This window comes from Trachinotus anak, unplaced genomic scaffold, assembly GCF_046630095.1.
Source record: "Trachinotus anak isolate AG129_WGS33_773 ecotype Australia unplaced genomic scaffold, CSIRO_AGI_Tana_v1 ptg000007l, whole genome shotgun sequence".
Classification (NCBI taxonomy): domain Eukaryota; kingdom Metazoa; phylum Chordata; class Actinopteri; order Carangiformes; family Carangidae; genus Trachinotus; species Trachinotus anak.
In genome coordinates this window covers 18833983-18852858 of record NW_027273858.1, presented here as the reverse complement: position 1 = coordinate 18852858, position 18876 = coordinate 18833983, and the positions used below count along the sequence as shown (strand labels likewise).

General features: G+C 43.0%; 2 protein-coding genes across 9 annotated transcripts in view; both read right to left on the bottom strand.

Annotated features, from left to right (window-relative positions):
* Positions 1–4991: 4991 nt before the first annotated feature.
* On the bottom strand, positions 4992–8881 carry ly6pge (lymphocyte antigen 6 family member pge). Its single transcript, XM_071479759.1, has 3 exons — positions 8611–8881; positions 6736–6852; positions 4992–6088 (listed from the first exon to the last, which is right to left on the bottom strand). Exons 1-3 carry the CDS (start codon positions 8669–8671, stop codon positions 5895–5897), a joined length of 372 nt encoding a protein of 123 aa, XP_071335860.1. The 5' UTR covers positions 8672–8881; the 3' UTR covers positions 4992–5894.
* Positions 8882–9631: 750 nt separating this feature from the next.
* The window catches only part of tacc2 (transforming, acidic coiled-coil containing protein 2), a 50207-nt gene continuing 40962 nt past the window's right edge, over positions 9632–18876 (bottom strand). For 5 of the 8 annotated variants that reach the window (XM_071481221.1, XM_071481224.1, XM_071481220.1 and 2 more), the window contains 10 exons: positions 18498–18651; positions 17971–18117; positions 17527–17619; positions 14606–14761; positions 14432–14508; positions 13333–13376; positions 11819–11979; positions 11582–11688; positions 10664–10784; positions 9632–10572 (listed from right to left, as the gene is read on the bottom strand). In XM_071481221.1, coding sequence (XP_071337322.1) covers positions 10507–10572; positions 10664–10784; positions 11582–11688; positions 11819–11979; positions 13333–13376; positions 14432–14508; positions 14606–14761; positions 17527–17619; positions 17971–18117; positions 18498–18651 — 1126 coding nt within the window. In that variant the 3' untranslated portion in view covers positions 9632–10506. Of the gene's footprint in view, positions 10573–10663; positions 10785–11581; positions 11689–11818; positions 11980–13332; positions 13377–14425; positions 14509–14605; positions 14762–17526; positions 17630–17970; positions 18118–18497; positions 18652–18876 lie in introns of those variants that run through there. The other 3 variants (XM_071481223.1, XM_071481225.1, XR_011691444.1) reach the window with 3 other exon arrangements.

Here is an 18876-nt window from a genome sequence, read left to right as displayed (position 1 = left end):
ACCCCGCCCTTCTGTACAACTCTTATCTGTCTAAACGCTGCAGCGAGTTTCCTTTCATTTCCTGGCAAACCTTTAGAGGGAACGCAGCCAGCGGGTGCTGAGTGAGCCCGTCTCACACACACACACACCAACATATGTTCGTGCGATTGAAGGCAGACAGTAAGTCACCGACCATTATATAAAACCTGTCTGATAAAGATCAACAGGCCTGAAACATTTTTGGTTGCCAGCACAGGGAGCACTTCCACCATCATATCCTGCACAGCCTCTCACCCCCTCCCTACACCCACCCAACCCATCCCTCTCCCATCAATTAGCGCCTTACCAGTGACAACACAGAGGATCTTCATTAGCGGAGAATGCTCAATTATATCAGTTGATATTCCTTTCCAAAACCAATTATCCCAGTTGCATGGTACGGCTGACTGAGCCTGCCCTCACCCCGGGGTGCAGCGGTTGCTGATGTGATTTGGTTTTGGCTCCAAGGTCTGCTTTCCTCTCCTCTCTCTTATTGTGCTCCTTTCCCTCTGTGCTCATTCAACACAGTCAACCCTACCATCTGTGTGCCACCCATTCTCTTTCGACAGTTCTCCATAATTTGTTGACCTTTTGTGTATTTTTATAAAACTTGCTCATATTTTCTGTTCTTTCTAACAAGACACTAACAGCCCCTACATATATCCTACATGCAGCTCTTGTTCCTCCTGTAAGACACAAAATTAGAAGAAGTGTGGTAATTCTACAAAAAGCTCATCATGGAGCCTTCTCTCTATATAATCCTGCTTCTTTGTTCATCCTGTGGGGGATCACAAAAATAGACAGCCTGTACCACAGCTATAGATGAAACAGAAATGGTGCAAACACTGTCTTCTCAGGAGAGGAGATGGAGAAGGAGGTGAAAACTGCAGAGAACATATGGTGGAGTGGCTCAATGCTGTATATTGGCTCAGAGCATGTTTACTCAGAATTTATTCACTAATGAATAGACATGACAATCTGAAATATGTTGTTTGGGAGGAAAAGTGCTTATGTTGCCCATGAAATCTGTTTGCAGAACAGTGCTTTGTCTTGCTGTTTTTATTTCAATTAAAAAAAAAAAGTCTTTCAAAGGAAATAATTATCATGTGCGTTTTTGACATTCGAAAAGTTGGTGGTTCAGCATGTGAAATTAGTTAATTGCTGTAGGAACTTAAGGCAAAAAAAAAGACATAATTTCACATAGTAATTTTCCTCACATGTTAATCACTGGCATTTACATCACAGTTTTACATTTCATGAAAAGGAGTCCACTCTGTGTTTCCTGTCAGCTCGAGGGTTCTCTTCGGTGGGCTCCACGCTGCCCTCAAGCCGGGGACCGGTTTCGCAGAAGGTGGGCCATTTAGTCACATTTCAAAGTAGCTCAGGCAGGGGAACACACTCATTACACATAATCCCCCCCCCCCTCCCCAGCTCCCCACTCTCCCCCTCTCCCTCTCTGTATCTCTCCTCTTCCTTGTTTCAAAGACCAGAAGCCCTCATGGTCCTCCGTCCGGAGTCCGGAGGTAGATCACTTTAATTCTGCTTCATGGATCTTTTTCAAAAAGACCCAAGACCCGGAGACCTCAGAACCGGTGACCGTTGGGTGAACCCTGGCCAACCAGCCAGGACCCGGACGCTTGTAAACACAGCCATCGTCTCACACGCCCTCATTCCCCCCAAGCGCTTTTGTTCCCTCCCCACAATGGCACAAGCATCTGATGTTGAGCAGTATGTGTTCTTTTAGCTCGGACGTGTTTGTTTGCTTTTTGCAACCACCAGTCACCATGTCCATCACAGGCAGCGATATTGGCTGTCAACTTGGCGGAGAGCGGCTGATCGATGGTTTAAAGGTAGACTGCTGCCTTCGACACGCAACTCATTAAGTTGTTTTTCTTCCACCTTGGTTATTTTGAGGGAGTGCATCCAAAACTCAGTGTTGCCAAGACAGAATGACCCGTCCTGGGACGACTGAAAACTGCTCTTTCTCCAGAGAGGCAGCTGTCCTAGATGATGCTTATGTGGGCCAGACCTGGATTTCACCAATGGTTCAGAAGTTCACATCCCTGTTTGGGAGGAGCCTGATGTCATCGTCCCAACAAGCACAAGCAAACACTGAGCAGTAGAAAACACTATAAGAGTTAAAGTTTCTATTTATGTCTTGTATTGACTGGTCTAATCAGTTCTGCTACAGCCTGCTGTCATTACAACCAGGTCATCCAATCAATACGCCAGGCAAATAAATATTATTGGAAAAATGCAACGAATGCCTTAACAGACAATCCCACAGGGAAAATATGGAAGTGTGATTGCTTGTGATGGCGGGGCAGTTTCTCAGAGACGTCAATCTTTCCAGGGCGCTGCCAAATACAAACACGCTGAACAAATGATAAATCCTCTCTGATAACAGCGAAACACACACAAACCCACACACACAAAAAGAAAAATAATCACGGATATGTCAGTGTGTGGGACATTCAGTGGCATTCTCAGGGAGTGAAACCTGTCTGGTTTACTTTTGGAAACCACTGTAGACATACATTTTTTTTTGCGGTCTTGTTACTTTCGTGCAGCCTCCCTTAAAGGGCAGCCAGCTCATCCTTTTGATGACTGACAGTGGGATTTGCAGTGATAATGTCTTCAGGTGCCAGAGGTTTGGGATTAAACATACTCCAATTTAAACAGCAAAGTTGCCATAGCGATGACCTTCAGTTTTAGCTCAGCTGGTGCACCCATGGAGAATACACTGACTGGTTTTATTGTCCAGAGACGTTCCAATTGAGCAGGAGCTTTGGCCATGATTGCACTTTCAAATCCTCCATCAAATTACAAGAATATGTCTATTGGTGAAAAGTGCAGGTGACATTTCATGCAGCAGTCATGCAGCGGAGAAATTGCACAGTGCACAAACAGTCCCACCTCAGGGAATCATGACCATAACACTGTTGAACAATCTAAATTGAACTATGAGCCCCAAAAGACAAACTTAAGACACCCACACCTACACCTCAGCTGCACCTTGACCTCCATAAGCCCATCAGGTTTAGACAAACCTTCCCCTCCCTTCCTAATTAAAGTAAAAGAAGCCTCTCACGAAAAAAAAGAAAAGCTGATGAGGGCTGACATGGGGCCGCTCTCTTGGCTGTCTGTGGACGTGAGCCTCTAGAACAGGCTCCGGCTGCACAGGCCAGGAGACTCACGGTTTGGGGTCAGTGCCTATCCCCCTCCAGGGCAGTCCGTTCACACTCTCACACCTGCCTGTCAAAGGAGAGAGCAGCAGGAAATCACCGTAAAGGGAAGTGAAACAGAGAGAGAGACATTCAAAGCCAGAAAAAGAGGGAGAGAGTTTTCACATTTTTAAATAAAGCATGAACCCCAGCAGACGCTAATAAAACTGCACAATTATTATCACTATTGACTCAAGCCAATCTGAGCAGTACCCATGAGGCGTGGTTGGTCAATATGAATTGCAACAGTCTTATAGATTTGACTGCATCTGCTGACGACAAAAGTGTGGCAGGCCTGCCTCATGGTGGAGGCTGTGTGAACTACAAGCGGGCGTGCGGAGGAAAAGGTGCTGTCCAGATCGACACTCTCACACATGAATACACAGGGAGCTGAATGTTGATTGTATTTAGCTTATTTATTTGTTCTCCAAGTATGACTCCAACATGTTTACATGGTTGTGAGCAGCTGTTACATCCAGCTGTTTGCAAATATCAGGATTGTGTTAAGACACGTGCATATGCACCATCTTATGTAAATGATGTATAAGTGTTTGCTAATGTGCAAATAACCATACTCACTGGAGGAATTCAGATGCATAGCTTCAAACACAGCCTAACCTATTTACTAGATTCACTTAATCTTGTTTTGGCCCAGTCCCATCTTACATAGAGCATCTCATCTGTATTTCATGTTACTGGCAAATACTTCAAATAATTCAGCATCGCTCATAATTTAACATGTTCATCTATTTAATATATGTTTGCTCCATAATGCTGGAGGCTGTAGATCTTCTCTTGATACGTCTGCAGCTTCTTGAAAAGGTGTGATATCTAATCTGAATACATACTCATGTTTTCTTGGTTCGGCTGGTCACAGTCATGTCACATTGTTGTCAGGCATTACATGAAAAGAGAAAGTACGACAGTACTACAGTATAATCTACTAAAGTTACTTTTAGTTTGATTACTAACCACTAAAAACACCAAATAATAACTCTGTTAACTTTTAGCTCAATAGCACAATAAAACACAATTTTGAAAATCTTATACTTAAGTCATAATAATTGATCAGTGTGGTTATGAATGTGAGAATCTGCCACTGATTGGTATCTAAGAATGTAAGCAAAGCAAACAAGAAGCATGCAGGTCAAGTTATTTTCTCTTAAACAGTGGCTTCAGGGCTTGTGACATATAAAATAAATTATGAATTATTATAAATGATAAATTATATAAATCATAAAACATTCTGTCATCTGAGGTTGATCCTCTTCTTCCCCGTGCAGGTTGAAACGGCCTCTCACTGTTGACAGTTGAAAGAATCACATTCACACAGGTGCAGTTACAAAAGGATTTTTATATTGTTTGTATTTACATACAATTATGATGAGTTAGTCTGTACATCCAGCATTAATTCCATTGTTTGTTCAGCAGTAGAATATATTTCCTGACAATATTATATATATATACAGTGGAAAAAGGATGGGCATTCCTAGTTTCTTCAGTTTTAGTTTTATGTTTTAAATTAAATCCATAATGAGAAATGTGCATAAAACAAGTAAAAGAGTGCACATACTGTAAGATCTGAGTGTCCAGTTTAGTTTAGACATGCTAGGACTTATTACACATCATACTGTAACTTCACATGTGCACATTTGTAAATAAACAATAGAACTAAAATGTATAAACACTCCAGCAGCTGCAGGTGATAGATTTGACATCACAAAATGAGTTCCTATCAACCAAAACATGACACAATAAACCCTGTGGATTATCACCCACTGGACTTTAATGCACAGATACTTTTATACAGTATATACAGTAGCCTCTACTTACACAGTAGACCATCCTCCAGTGAGGTCTGCTCAAACTCTGTTAATAGACTCAGTAATTTTTTAAGTGACTTCAAACGCAGTGGATTAGCCTCATCTGTGTAACTCACCTGACCATGTACAAGGCTTATGTGGATTTGCAGCGTGTGAGAAGTGTTTTCTCACCACAGCTCATCAGATGTTTGACTGACTGACAGGCTAATGATGTAATGTCACACCAGCTGATTGAACTCTTAGTGCCATATTTAGCCAAAGTAGCATCTGCTGCAGCTCAAGCTGTGCTGAAATACTTAAAGGTATATGCATGTAAGTAAGAAAGACAACAGACTTAGTAAAATGTATCTTGAAAGGTGATTAGTAAAATAGTCTTTATCCTTTTGTTCTGTAACTAACAATTTTATGCTGAGCATCAAACGAGGGTGGTGAAACTAATAAACTCAAACAGCATCTCTTCCTCTTTAATGTCGGGAGTGAACAATAAATTATCTCTGCCTATTATTTCAGCACTTCCCTTAGGATCCTACTTATTGGCTTAGTGAAATCCACTGAAGTCGCATCTACTCGAGTTGCTGCTTAATGGATTCAATCCAACATGGTGCATATAATCCACACAGTCCCACCTAGCACCTCAAGCTCTGCTACATACAGTACCTCTGTGATGTCGAGGTTTATGTTTAGACAGACCCGGTAAATCAAAGTGGAGTGGAAGCAGGACACCGTGTGGTGTTAACTTGGGCAGGGTTGTTTGGCATATTTGGAGTGAATGAGAACAACTTCAGTTGGCATTTGTGTTGCAGATACTTGTTGAAGTTGAGCCATGCATCTACTTGAGCAAGCAGTAGAGGAACAGAGGCAGAAACAGCAGCAGACAGTTGAGTCCTGGCAGCTGGGAGGCAAAGCTTGTCACATTGCAGTCATCACTGTAGCAGCAGTGAACTCTGACACCTGGTGCTCTGTAGCCCTGGCTGTTGGCCTGACTGCAGAAAGACTTGTAGGAGCATGACTTCATCACCCCACCTGACAGAACAGACAGAAATAGAAGTCAGTTACACTGGTTTTAGCTGCTGTCTGACAGGGAACAACCAATGTGCATTTAAATAAACTCGCTCCAATAACAAAACCGTCCTGGCTGACTGATTCAGTCAGGCTATAAAGCCTTAGTCTTGTGTATTGTCCACTGTACGTACACCATGTGCCTGACACCAGGGTTTAATTTGAGGAAACTGGTGCATCTACGACGTGTCATTTACAGACAGGATGATGGTTTCCGCGGTTGGCCCACTTCCTGATTATTAATAAAGTATATTAAAACGCCTGTCTTGTTCAGGTTTAAATTAGGAAAATGAGTTAACTTAATTTTGTGAGGAGGAATCTCCTTGGTGCCACGAACACATGGCGTCCTAATTAAGGATATTGATCGAGTAGGAGTAGCAAAGCCCTTCATTCCTTTAAAAGCTTCATCCCCCCTGCTGACTGAGATGTGTCTCCAGACGGCAGCATGTCCTCCATTAAACACACACAAACACACCCACATGCCCACACATGCTGATACAAATAGAGTTTTATGGACTGTTCTTTATTGTTGGTAGAGAAAACTTGGAAAGTAAACCAGTAAAAAAAAAAAAAAAAAAAAAAGGCTACTACACTGTCGCTGTTGGACTCACTGTCATGGCCCACCACCACAGCGCAGGCATCAGAGTAGCTGGGACAGGATTTGGAGCCTTGCCGGTTGCAGTCTTCATTATTGGAGCCCATGCAGGTGAAGCATTGCAGAGCCTCACCTGACGGAAACAGAGAGAGTTTTTAAACACTATACATGCTATACATGGATTAAAGTAGGATGATCAAACATCATGGCATGTGAACAGAAGACAGCTTAGGAATCTTTGGTTTTATCTTTGTGGAGTAGAGATGTGTAGCATCGAAGATGAAATAAACGTTCTTCCCGTTTTTAACTCAAACATTTTATGAAAAAATACAAGCAGAATGTAATACTCAAAGTCACATAAAACCATATAAATCCCTGTGTTGTTCTTACACTGACCTGATGTTATTGCTTCAGCTGATGGGAACTGTTTATGATGGCAATGGATTTTCTACTAAATATCTCAGTGACAGTAAAAAAGAAAAGAAAAAGTCTTGTGTCAGAGTTCTTGACTTCTGCCTTCAGCTAATGCTGCTAATGTTGTTTGTTCTTTAAAAAACCATATTTAGACTCTGCTGCAGGTGATTCTTAAGACAGACTGTGGCAGCTGCAGACTACATTGTTGCACAGTCAAAGCAGTGGGTTTGATGAGCACGTACACAGAGGCATGGTAAATTCACAGAAGACAGAGCTCCAATTGCTCCCTTTATTCACACAACTCTTCCCAAACAAAGCAAAGAATTAAACGGGTGCCCTTAGATTTAGAAACACGTGTTCCTAACCTTCAGCTAAAGCTTAAGGAAGGCACTTCAGCACATAAAACACTTCAATGTCTTTCTAAAGCTCTCCAGAGGAAGCACAAGCTGACCTTTGAAATATCACTTCAACGCTTCCTTTTGAAAACCTCTAGCCGTCTCCTAAATTCTGAAATGGCCCTTCAGTAACTGCCTTTAATGCTGCTTCCTAAGAGGATCAAATAGAGCTGGACTTATAGGAATCGCAGAAAGCTTCAAACATTTTTTTACACCAGCACATTGCTTGTTTTGGCCATCAAAATAACCTCCTTTCACCCCAGATGTGCCTTTTATCATTCAGTTATGAAGGGAAAAAGTTGCACAGACACACAAAGTGTAGTTCCCATACAGTTATAGACAAGAGGAGCTGAAATTTTCTAATCAAACCAAGAAATCAAGTCAAATCAAGTTGACTGAAATGTCAGACTTTCAGCGCTTTTGCTGATAAAATGACAGTTTTCACAGTAAAGCGATGACAACAGCAGCAAGCTATAATTTCTTCGTATGAGTTGGTCAGTTTTGTGTGCTGTTCTGTGTGTTGACATGGCATGTGATCATCCCCTGCTGTCTGAGGTTGACCCCAATCTATCCCCACAGCACAGCCGCTCTACACACATGCTATGAGTATTAGCCTCCAGGCCTATTAAGAGATTAACTGCTGAGGTTGCATGCTAGTTACAGTCTAAAGGGAGGAAAAATGCACAAGAATTACCAGAGAAATTAATAGCAATTTGAATCATAATCATAGTCTTAGTTATCAGTGTGAAATAGTCTTACTGGAGTTATTAAACAAACCAGGCCTTTTCTTAGAAATAAAGAACTGTAGCATTGTTATGTCCAACATTTCCTGCCCTGGTGTCTGAAAGCACAACGATTTTTGACTCAACAGCTTCATGCCTCTCACAAAAAGACTAAAATACAGGAAGGCAGTAAGTGTTCACTCTTAACTCTAGGTTCAAGAGTGGCCAGGGAGAAGAGCACTTGAGTGCAGACACCAACCAAGTTCAAATGACAGGTGGACAGAGGCTTGAGCAGTGATCCAATAGAAGGAAAGGATAAAGACAAGATGAAACAAGAAGAGTTATGGTTATAGTCCTTACTGTGGGTTGCTAGCAGGACCAGGGAAAGCAGGAGCAGTGGACGGTACTGGGCAGCTCTCATGGTGCCGGTGGTCCTTGGTCGTCCTGATCACACAATGAAAAGCAGGTTGTTTGCTCCTAAAGCCCCCTGAGCTTAATCTGTGCTATCAGATGAGCTAATATCCCCTCCTGCACTGACTGGGAGATTACCAGCCCCTCCGCTGGGGCCCACAGCTCTGTGCTGAGAGTCAGTAGCTGCTTCTTCGGACTGGAGGGACAGAAGACGTGTGCTACGATTCATCCTGCATCTTTCACCTTACTACTGTCTTCTAGCCACACCCATTCTGAGCCCGGCTCTTCCCTTTCTCATCGCCGTCCCCATCTGGTCCAGCCCTTACATCACCCTGCTGCACCGGGACTGACCACCACCAAACTGATCTCTGAACTTAACTGACACTGTGGCCCTGCAGGGGTCTATTTAGTTTCCTCAGTAACAAGTTCATTTGCCACAGGATGATTGTCCTGTGATGAGACCAGTATAGTTTATATTGAGCAACATTTTGCTGTTATTTATGTAGGTATGCTGTTATTCCACAGGGATGTACTTGATATAAATGTCGTAGCTTGTTCAGTTGGATTTTAGAAAGACTTACTCAAGAATTACAGTGAATCATTTCAGGTTGGCTGTCATCAGTCCAAACCATACTGCTTTTTTTATTGGCTGCCTGACATTCCTCCACAGCCCCGTCAGATGAAGTCAAGTACTCCTTCAGTGACACCACTCATCATGTTCTAAGTTCTATGTTGTTTCCAGTTTAGTTAAAATGGTGATGATAATTTAACACTATTTAGGATTTAAAAATGGAAATACTATATTTTTACAGATACATACAAGACTATGTTTTCCTGGAATTGTTGCTTTAGGTTTTATCTGGAAGTTTCACTTCTTAATCCTGATGTATTAGTGGTCATGTCATGACATCAGTGTCAGAGTGTGATCCTTCAGGTGAGGTGCAGGTGAAGAAGCAGAGAAAACCCAGTATGCTGTATTGCCATCTTTTATTGCACTTTGTAAGCAGATGCTGTACAGTAGCTGTGCAGAGAAGTTATTCTTCAGTGTGACACAACAACCATAGCAGGACTAGGACATATCCATCCAAAATGAAATTACTCCTGGTCACAACTGAATACAGTCACGATTAGTTTGCTTTATATCAAAATAAAATCCAAAAAATAAAGTCCCACAATTTCATCGAGAAAGCTATGACAAGTATGACAAATATCTACAAGGTTACATGAGGGAAGCGGACTGAGGATGACAGAATAACTATCAAAAATGCAGATACTTGGAGTTTCCTACAGTATATACAAACGTTAACATTACAAGTTTTTCTTTCTCTCACATGCAGTAAGCTACTGTGATAGTTTGTGTTCTCTTAGTGGTCTATTAACAGTTCTCTTTTTCAAAGTCTATCGTTCTCTTGTATAAAGAGCAGACAACAACAGGAGTGGATAAACAGTCTTCTCCCTCAATGGCTGTCATGGCAACATCTTTATAGATAATTTAACCCACAAACAATGCTCTCACTTTCTCATTATCATACCCACACACACCCACGCACACAAACACACACATAAGTGATATGGTACATTTTCTAAAACTTTAAACCAGACCCCCAATACAGTACGATACACTGACACATCAAAAATATACAGAGTGATTAAGAGGAAGCCATTCCTGTGGATCCTGTATACACAAAGTCAGTAGGAAATAAAATCCCAAGGCCACTTTGGCCTCAGATGTCCATCAGTCCTTGAAAGAGTGATAAATATTACTGATCTGCTTCATCTTTCCAAGTAGTTCTTCCACAAACACTCCTCTTCTCTGTCAGATTCGGCCTGGGTGTGGCATGGCTGCTAACTCCTCCCCATCTTGGCGATAAGCTCATCACAGATCTTTGTCAACTCCTCGATCTCTTTGTTCTGTAAAACAACAAGTTAAACAAGTTAAAATGACAATTTATATACTTATTTGCATGGATTATTTTTTTTTACATCTCATCCCACCACTGACCTTTTGCTCCAAAGTGCGCTCTAGAGAGTCCACTTTCATCTGCTCCTTCCTCAGACTGGCCTGGTAGGCTGCCTGCTCCTGCTTGGCCTTGGCTCGCACTTGAGCTATCTCTGCATTGGCCCTGGAAACACACAAGTAATACAACGAGATTCAAGTCACTTCTCCATAACCTCACATAACCTCACAAATTAATCTTTGGAAATTTCAAAAAGATTGAATATCCGGATCGGGTCGGATCACGGTGACAGCAGGCAGGTAAGCAGGGTATTCCAGCAACGCTTTCCACCTTCTCCTGGGGGATCCAAAGGCATCCCAGGCCAGATAGGATATATAATCCCTCCAGCGAGTTCTGCGTCAACTCTTCCAGTTGGATGTGCCCAGAGAATCTCCAGAGGAAGGTGCCCTAATCAGACGCCACCTCAACTGGCTCCTTTTGATGTGAAGGAGCAGTGACTCTCTCTCTCAGTGAGTCTCTCTGGACGTCTCTAGCCTCTGAGGCTAAGCTCAGCCTCTCTACTACCCAGAGCTCATGACCATACTGTAGGTGAGGGTTGGAACAAACACTGATTGGTAAATTGAGAGCTTTGCTTCCAGCTCAGCCTCCTCCTCTGCACAACGGTCTGAACTTTCACATCACTGCCGACCCAGAACTGATCTGTCTGTCAATCTCCCGCTCCATTTTACCCTCACTCGTGAACAAGACCCTGAGGTACTTGAATTCCTTCACTTGGAGCAACAACTAACTCCCAATATGTACTGTTTAATCTATAGAAACAGCTAATTACATTGGCCTATATCCAGACACTTCAGCTGGGCATTGAGTTATTGTGTAGTGTATTGTGGTGATTTCTCTTTGGGGAGAAACTACAAGATCATAGTAGAACAAACATGACATAAAGAGAGGACGCTTAGACTCACTTGTCTAGTTTCTCCTCTGCGTGAATCTTCAGGGCTTGGTAGCGCTGTTCCTCCTTACGGACTCTGGACAGATACTCCTGAGCGCACTTCTTCAGAACCTCTTCATTCTGAACAGAGGGAGATTTCATTTAATTGCTTGCCATAAGGCTGTCAAGCTAAATTTTAGATGACGTACAAGGCCAGACATACTGAAAACACTCATTAGTTGTGAATTAGTTGTGTGCGTGTGTTAGTCACCTTGCGGAAGCCCTCCAGTACATCTTTCATCTTCTCGTAGCGTCTGAAGAGGTCGGCCAGAGACTTTTCCACGGAGTTGAGGTCGGCCAAGGCCTGGTCCTTCTCCATGATCAGCTGCTGGATGGTGTGGTGGGAGAGAGACTTCTCTTTCTGGTCATCCTCTGATGGACACACACAAACACACTGTAGATCAGATCATCATTGTATGTACTAAAGAGTCAGCTCTAATGGGCAAATACACTGTTTAAAGATACGTTCAAACATACACTTCAATTTTGATGATATATCAAAATGGATTTGTGAGTAAGTATGGCTTAACAGCATTTTCTACTACACTATATGAGTATTTCTGATAAACCAGTGTAGCATGCAAACAAAAACACCGAACAATGTGAAAATTAAAGAGACCTGCAAACCATAGGGACAGAGCTGGCGGCAGGTTTCCTTCAGTATTATATAACAGAGCTCAAAGCTCCCACAGTATCTCAACACCCTCCAAGCTTTCCCTTTCCTGCTTAACCTGCTTAACTTAATAATTCTGCATGAATGACGCAACCCTATATAGTAGAAAAACCTTGTACAGATGTGCACGTAAAGGTTTCCAGTGTGAATATTAAAGTTTTTGATCAAATTTGTAAAATGTCGCACTGAATATCAGCAACTGAGAGATCATGTAAAGGATGGATGAACAGAAAATGCCAAAAGATTCTGTCCTTTTTACCCATTAAAAAAAAAAAAGGGATGAAATGCAACAAAATGCACAAACAAATGTCACTGGATGGGATGAAGAAAGCGAGCACAGCTGCTCCCCCTCTTTGACGGACAGATGGAGAGATGTGAGCTGACACAAAGAAGTGAAGGACAAGTCCTCGTTACTCACCTGGCATGCCTGTCAGGGTTATCAAACAGTAAGGGGCAAAGATGGGAGCAGAACAGAAAAGAAGGGACTGTGTTAAGTCAAGCTGGGAGGGCAAGACACGTGAGAGAGCCGAGTGTTAGACACGAGCAGAGACAGATTGGTCCCTTTTTTTGTGTGACAGTGCTTTAATGAGAATAGAAAATGAAATTAGACAGCAGCGAAAATCAAATTTTCAAGAATGTCCAGAGGTGGCGAAGAAGACGTAGGTGAGGGCAGGAATAATGCAGAGAGTCAGTCTGCGGTGGAATTTAATGAGTCCAGAGAAGCTGGACAGGAGTGCCTCCAGTGGCATCAGGATTCAGTTCACATCAGTCAAACATGAAAGCAAGCAAACGGCAAAGCTAGCTTGTGTCAGAGGATAAAAAAAATCTTGATTTCTGGAGTCAGTGGCAATGGATCAGGACACACAAAGACTTTATATATTTTGCTCAGTTTGCAAATAAACAAGTGCAGCAAAAAGTTGTGGCAGAGGTTAAGGACCAAAGGTAATTGATTTAAAATAAAATTAATGTGCATTGAAAAGACAGAGGGAGGAGTAACCTGTGAACAGGGTCTTGTAAGCAACAGAAAACCTGTATTTTGAAATTGAACTCACCTATCATCTGTGCAATTGTCTTCTCATACTCAGCAACAATTCTCCTATGAATGAGAAATTGTACATCATCAGTATATGAATGGGTTTTTATCAGTATAAATATAAGTATGTGTCTCTAAAAAAAAATAGTATCTGCCTCCACAAATGAATATAGAGATCTGTGTGTCTGCTCATCAGAAAGATGTCTAAATATAAACATGGAGCTGGAACTGGGTGGATGTTAGTCAGCGAGCTGTGGATCTGCCGCTATAGACAAGCTATGCTTTTTCTCATAAATTTGATATTGAACTCATATGCTGCTGGTATCAAGGAATCCAAGATCAGTGAAAAAGTGGCCTTAAGTTTGTATTTTCTTAAATTTATCTGCACTGTGTTGTTAGAAGTTCTCCTACCCTCCAAACTAAGGACCAGCAGGGCCCGATAAGAAGCCTTGTTTTGGTAAAAGCGGGTTGCCAGAGGTAAGAGGATTGATTAGCCATGCCTCCCCCTTAGCCTCTTAGCCCCTCCTTATCCTGAGCCCAATCAGTCAAATGAAGTAAGCTCTGTCTTATCGTCATTAACTCAGCTATGGCCAGCTGGACCCACACCCACCACCTGCTGACACAGAACATGGTTTCAGAGCTGCATATCTCTATCTCCTTGAACCTCCATTAACCATTAGCCATTTGTCAGACAGAGATTGATCATCTGCAGGTATAAATGTGAGTCTAATTAATCTGGTGTTTTGAGCTGCTGTCAGGCAGTTGGTGGTGTATAATCCAAACAATAGCAATGTGAACCCCCTAATATGTTTTCTCATAAAGATCAAACTTTTTAACAAAGTTTTAAATAAAAAAAAAAGAAATCAACTTCATCTGTCTCTCTACTCTCCACCACTAACACTAATGCAGATAATTGGATGGACTTCTTTGACTGGCTCAACACCCTGCCAGTTTAAGCACGATAAACCAATTGACAGGTTAAATGGTGATAATGGATAAAGACACTGAGCATCATGACACGGTAACATTTAGCAGAAACACGGGGAGGTCTTAAATCTGTGTATGGGTGGGACTTCACTGTGATGTAAGAGATAACAGCCCAAGGTGCTGCCTCTTACCTCATCTCCACCACTTCCTGTCGACTGTCTTCATACTTCCTCTGCCACTCCAGCACCTCTTTCTCTTTTGAGACAATCTGGGAGGGGGGTTAATCAAACCAAGTGTGATATGTTAACTTAAAGTATATACTGTTTTTATGACTAATTGAATAAAAAGGAACTTTTTTGGGGTACCTCTTCTCGCGCAATTCCCAACGAGTGGTCCAGATCCCTGGGCAGATGGGGACTCTCCCCTTCAATGTAGCAGCTGGTGTTGGTGGTGGTGGTGGTCCTGGCGTACAGCGAGCTCTTGGACACAGCACTCTCTACTGGAGATGACACGTCTCTGTGCTGCTTCGAGGAAGCAAAGGAGAGGAGGGAGAGGAAAGGAAACATAACCACTGAGCTATGGATGGGACACCGTCACCCTCGAGGCCACACGCACATTCTCAACAGGATTCCTGAACCAAACCGCAAGGCAGCATCAAACTATATCAAAATGTACCACACAGCAAAATCAATATGTAAATGAGGCAGGGTAGTGATGCTCCTGAAGACTTGGTCAGCTGCCACATGATTGGATGAAACAGTCTTCATAGCCACAGTATTAGCCAAGTGATTGGCTGATGCTGCCCCCAGCTGAGCGGTCATGATCACCTGCTCATCGCAGTAGCTTGAATGTAATTGGGTCCAGGCAAGGCAGAGGGGAAGGAGGGCAGCAGCTGATACAGCAAGGACTGCATCATATACAGGAGAGGGGGGATAGGGGAGCAAACTGGGCAGCATGGGAAATAGATGTTAGTCTCATGTTAGAGCATACACCACCACAATAAAGTGGTCTTACCTGTTGGGGTTAAAATCATTGTCCAATTCTGTTACAATTACAAAAACTATGGTGTGAGGTGAACCAGAAAATCCACAGGATTTATCATTAGAAAGACTCTGGACTTTGGACAAAGTGTTGAAGTGTACTGAGAGGACCTACAAATAAAATGCATGTGTTCATTCAAACTTATGTCAATACTCTACCGACAACAGCTCCCCACACAAAACATCATGCCAAAATGCAAAAACAATCCTTGTTCTAGTGCCATTTCTGGTCCCCTAAAATTCTGCTCTGGAAGGGATTTAGTCATTCTTGGGAGAGCTGGATTATGGGAGGATTTGATTAAATGGTTGGGGCTCAGAGGGGACAAGGAGACTGAGATCCACTAATACGTGGAAAAGAGAGTGAAGTGTTTGGTCTGTCTGGAGCAATAAGTCCATTATCTGACTGAGGGTAAACACTGGTCAAGTACAGGTAACCATGGTAACCAATCTTTTTCTTTAAGTCAGGTACTGACAGGACTTCCCAGTTTAGTGAGATTTAACCAGAAATTTGAATCAATTTGTTTATTTGCATGTCTTAAAGAGACAATCCCAAAGACACATCTATGAGCATTTTTAACTGTTTTACAAATTTGTAATGCATGAAATTACCAAACCAATTTGCCACACAACCTGAGAGTCTTTACATTACATTTAAGTGTTGCTTTCAGCAGTGCTATAGACAAAAATCCCACAGACTTGAGGGAGAGCTACTTAATGTGAACAAAAGGTGTGAATTGAAGCCACAAGTTGAAGCAACAAAACAAACATTACGTCAAACACAAAAACAGCTGAGTAGTAGATGTAGAAAGACTATAGTAGATATACACTAAATATAACTACAGAAAACACAACTCACAAGGACAAAGTACAGCTAAGGTAGGCAGCAGATGTAGGAGGACCTTTTAAAAGGGTCTCAGACGCTCTGTACCATGGACTTCTGGGGACTACAGGATCTAGAGTATACAGTGCAGTCTGTCGTTTTGGCTCTGTACTCCAGCACTAGGAGGGTAAAGTGTTTAATTTCAGCTTTAATTTTAGTATGGTTACATCTGAATTTGATTAACAGTGAAGGAACTGAAGTCCTATCATTTGCTAGACTGTAAAGAAATTGTGGGCATTTTGTTTTAAAGGGCTGTGATTCCCACACTCTTAACCAATGTAGATGTGAACACCTTTCAATCGCCTTTAAAGCTGAGAGACAAGACTTTAACCTCTTAGTTATTTCAAATCAGTCACAAGCAATGAAAAATGTGTTTACGACCAAATTCTTGGACTGCACTGTAGTCGGATTAATAGGTGGACAGATCACAGGGGTATGATGTTCCTCTTACTTTGAATAAGGGTGAACCGTTGATATTCCACCGCCGAGTGCTGGGTTTCTTGAGTCGAGACTGTGAAATGTGTGTGACAGCAGCATGAGACAAGGGAAGGAAAGAGGACTAGGAAGCGCCTGCCATGTTCCAACTCTTTTGAGAGTTTTTCCACTGACCATATGCTGCAGATTCACCAGTGATCATTAAGCAAAGCAAAAAAAAAAAAAAAAGACCCTTACTATTCCTATATCTATGCATGTGCTGTTTCAACCAGAAAATGGCCAGGTAATATCTAAACTGAACACCGGCACCTACCTGATGCAGCTGTTTGTTAGTGCTGTTAGTCTGGGAAAAGGACCAAACCACAGGGCAAGAATGTGACTGGGACTTAGGGTGATGATAGCAAAGCATCCAGCATACATCTGGGAGAGTTACATCCATATAACTCCTGCTGACATTAAGTCTATTTTGAGACATTCCCAGTCACATTCATGCTCATGTTCTCCTCTCATGAACAGACAACATGGATGTTGTCCAACATGCATAAAAAAGACAAGGGACTAAAAAGGCACAGCAATCTGTTCCTGAGGAGTCAACGTGGGAGAGCTCGCTGCTAGTCAGGGACGGGAGCGGGACACATTAAAAGCCATGTTAGAGATTTCATATGTTGGGACTGACAGAGGTAGCAGGACTGCGGATGTAGTGGTGCAGCCACCGTGTTGATAAGGCCATGGGTTCAAACTCAGAATGGTGTGTTTAGGGAGGGGGATAGGCAGGCTGAGACACACTCATGCACACACGGGCATGTGCCTTTACGCACACCTGCTATCATGTAAATCGCTCATTCAAGATGCATCTTTGCTCTTGCACAGACACGCTCACACACACACACACACACACATACAGCAGGTGCAGGCTGACTCAGCGCAGTACCTGGGGGGTTACAGTGGAGAGGGAGGGGCACTGAGAGATGTTTTTGGCTACCTGCAGAGCCTCTATCCTCAGGGCAGCAAGTACCAGCTCCTCCTGGGCCGCACTCATGGGGGTTGGGGGGGATTGATGGATTTCAGGGGTAAGGGAGGGGGGAGGGGTTGCGGCCCAAGGATGAGAGAGCAAAGGGAAAACATATAGAGAGTTGAGCACACACACTGGCTGCTGTCTACATTTCACACACCATCAATCTATTTCACACAGTCAACTAAAGAGGTGGTGGAAAAAAAATGGGAAAATGAACACGCAGGATGTAATAAGGTGAAACAACGGGAATAATGTTCATGCAAAAACACATACCATCAGACACCAGGGCCCCAAATGGGCCACTAAAGGTGAGACCTTTAAGGTTTATCAAGAGAGGTCATGTGTGGTCTGTCAACACACCTGTAGTTTTTGGGCGAATGCAGTGGGGTTGGTCTCAGCCAGGTCAGGCTCCAGGTACTGCAGGGGGTCATCACACTCAGACAGCCTGTCTAACAGGGGCATGGCCAGGGCAGGAGCAGGGGCCTCCGTGGGGCCCTGGCTAGGGGACTACAAGGGCACCAGGAGGAGTAGGCAGAGGGCAGGGAGGGGGGCACGGGTCAGCATGGCAAAGCAAGCGTTGAGTGTTTGTTTGAGTGGCAGCACTGGGAGCTGAGTCACTGAATTCAAGCTGGAAACTTAGTGTGGCGAATTTGTCATCAGTGACAAGGCTTTAATGAGAATCATGACTGATGGTCATGGTTCATGTTGGAAACCTGGCCTAGCATAAAGCATGTGTAGTGCGGCACTCTGTCTCCCCCGTGTGACTAAACAATGACATGGTGTAAATGTTATAAAATCAAAATTAATAGATTCTCCTCACGTGATGGTGACAAGACACAGAAATGACATATGTGAAAGCTGAATTTTAATAAAGGCGTTTGGCTCACCTGCTCATCCCTCTCTGTGCTCTGTGTCCGGCTGAGTGACTCGCTTTCTCTCTTCCTGCCCTTGTCCCCAGCACAGCCCTCAGGACCAGGCCGAGAGCTCAGGACTGGTGTCTTCATACCTGCCGTTATCTGGGCCTCCATCTCCTCAAAACTCCTGCACACAACGAGAGAAAGGAAGGAGAGGGAGAGAGAGAGAAGGAGAAAGAGGCACATCACATGTTAATACAGGGAAACACTGCTGTATGTATTATGGAATCCAAATCATTATGGTTTACACTTAGCAAACTAGATATACTTGTAAAGTACTGACAACTGCTCTGTAAGACTTCCTATACAGTGAACATAAGTACAAATTACTCAGAGTAACTACCTATAAGGA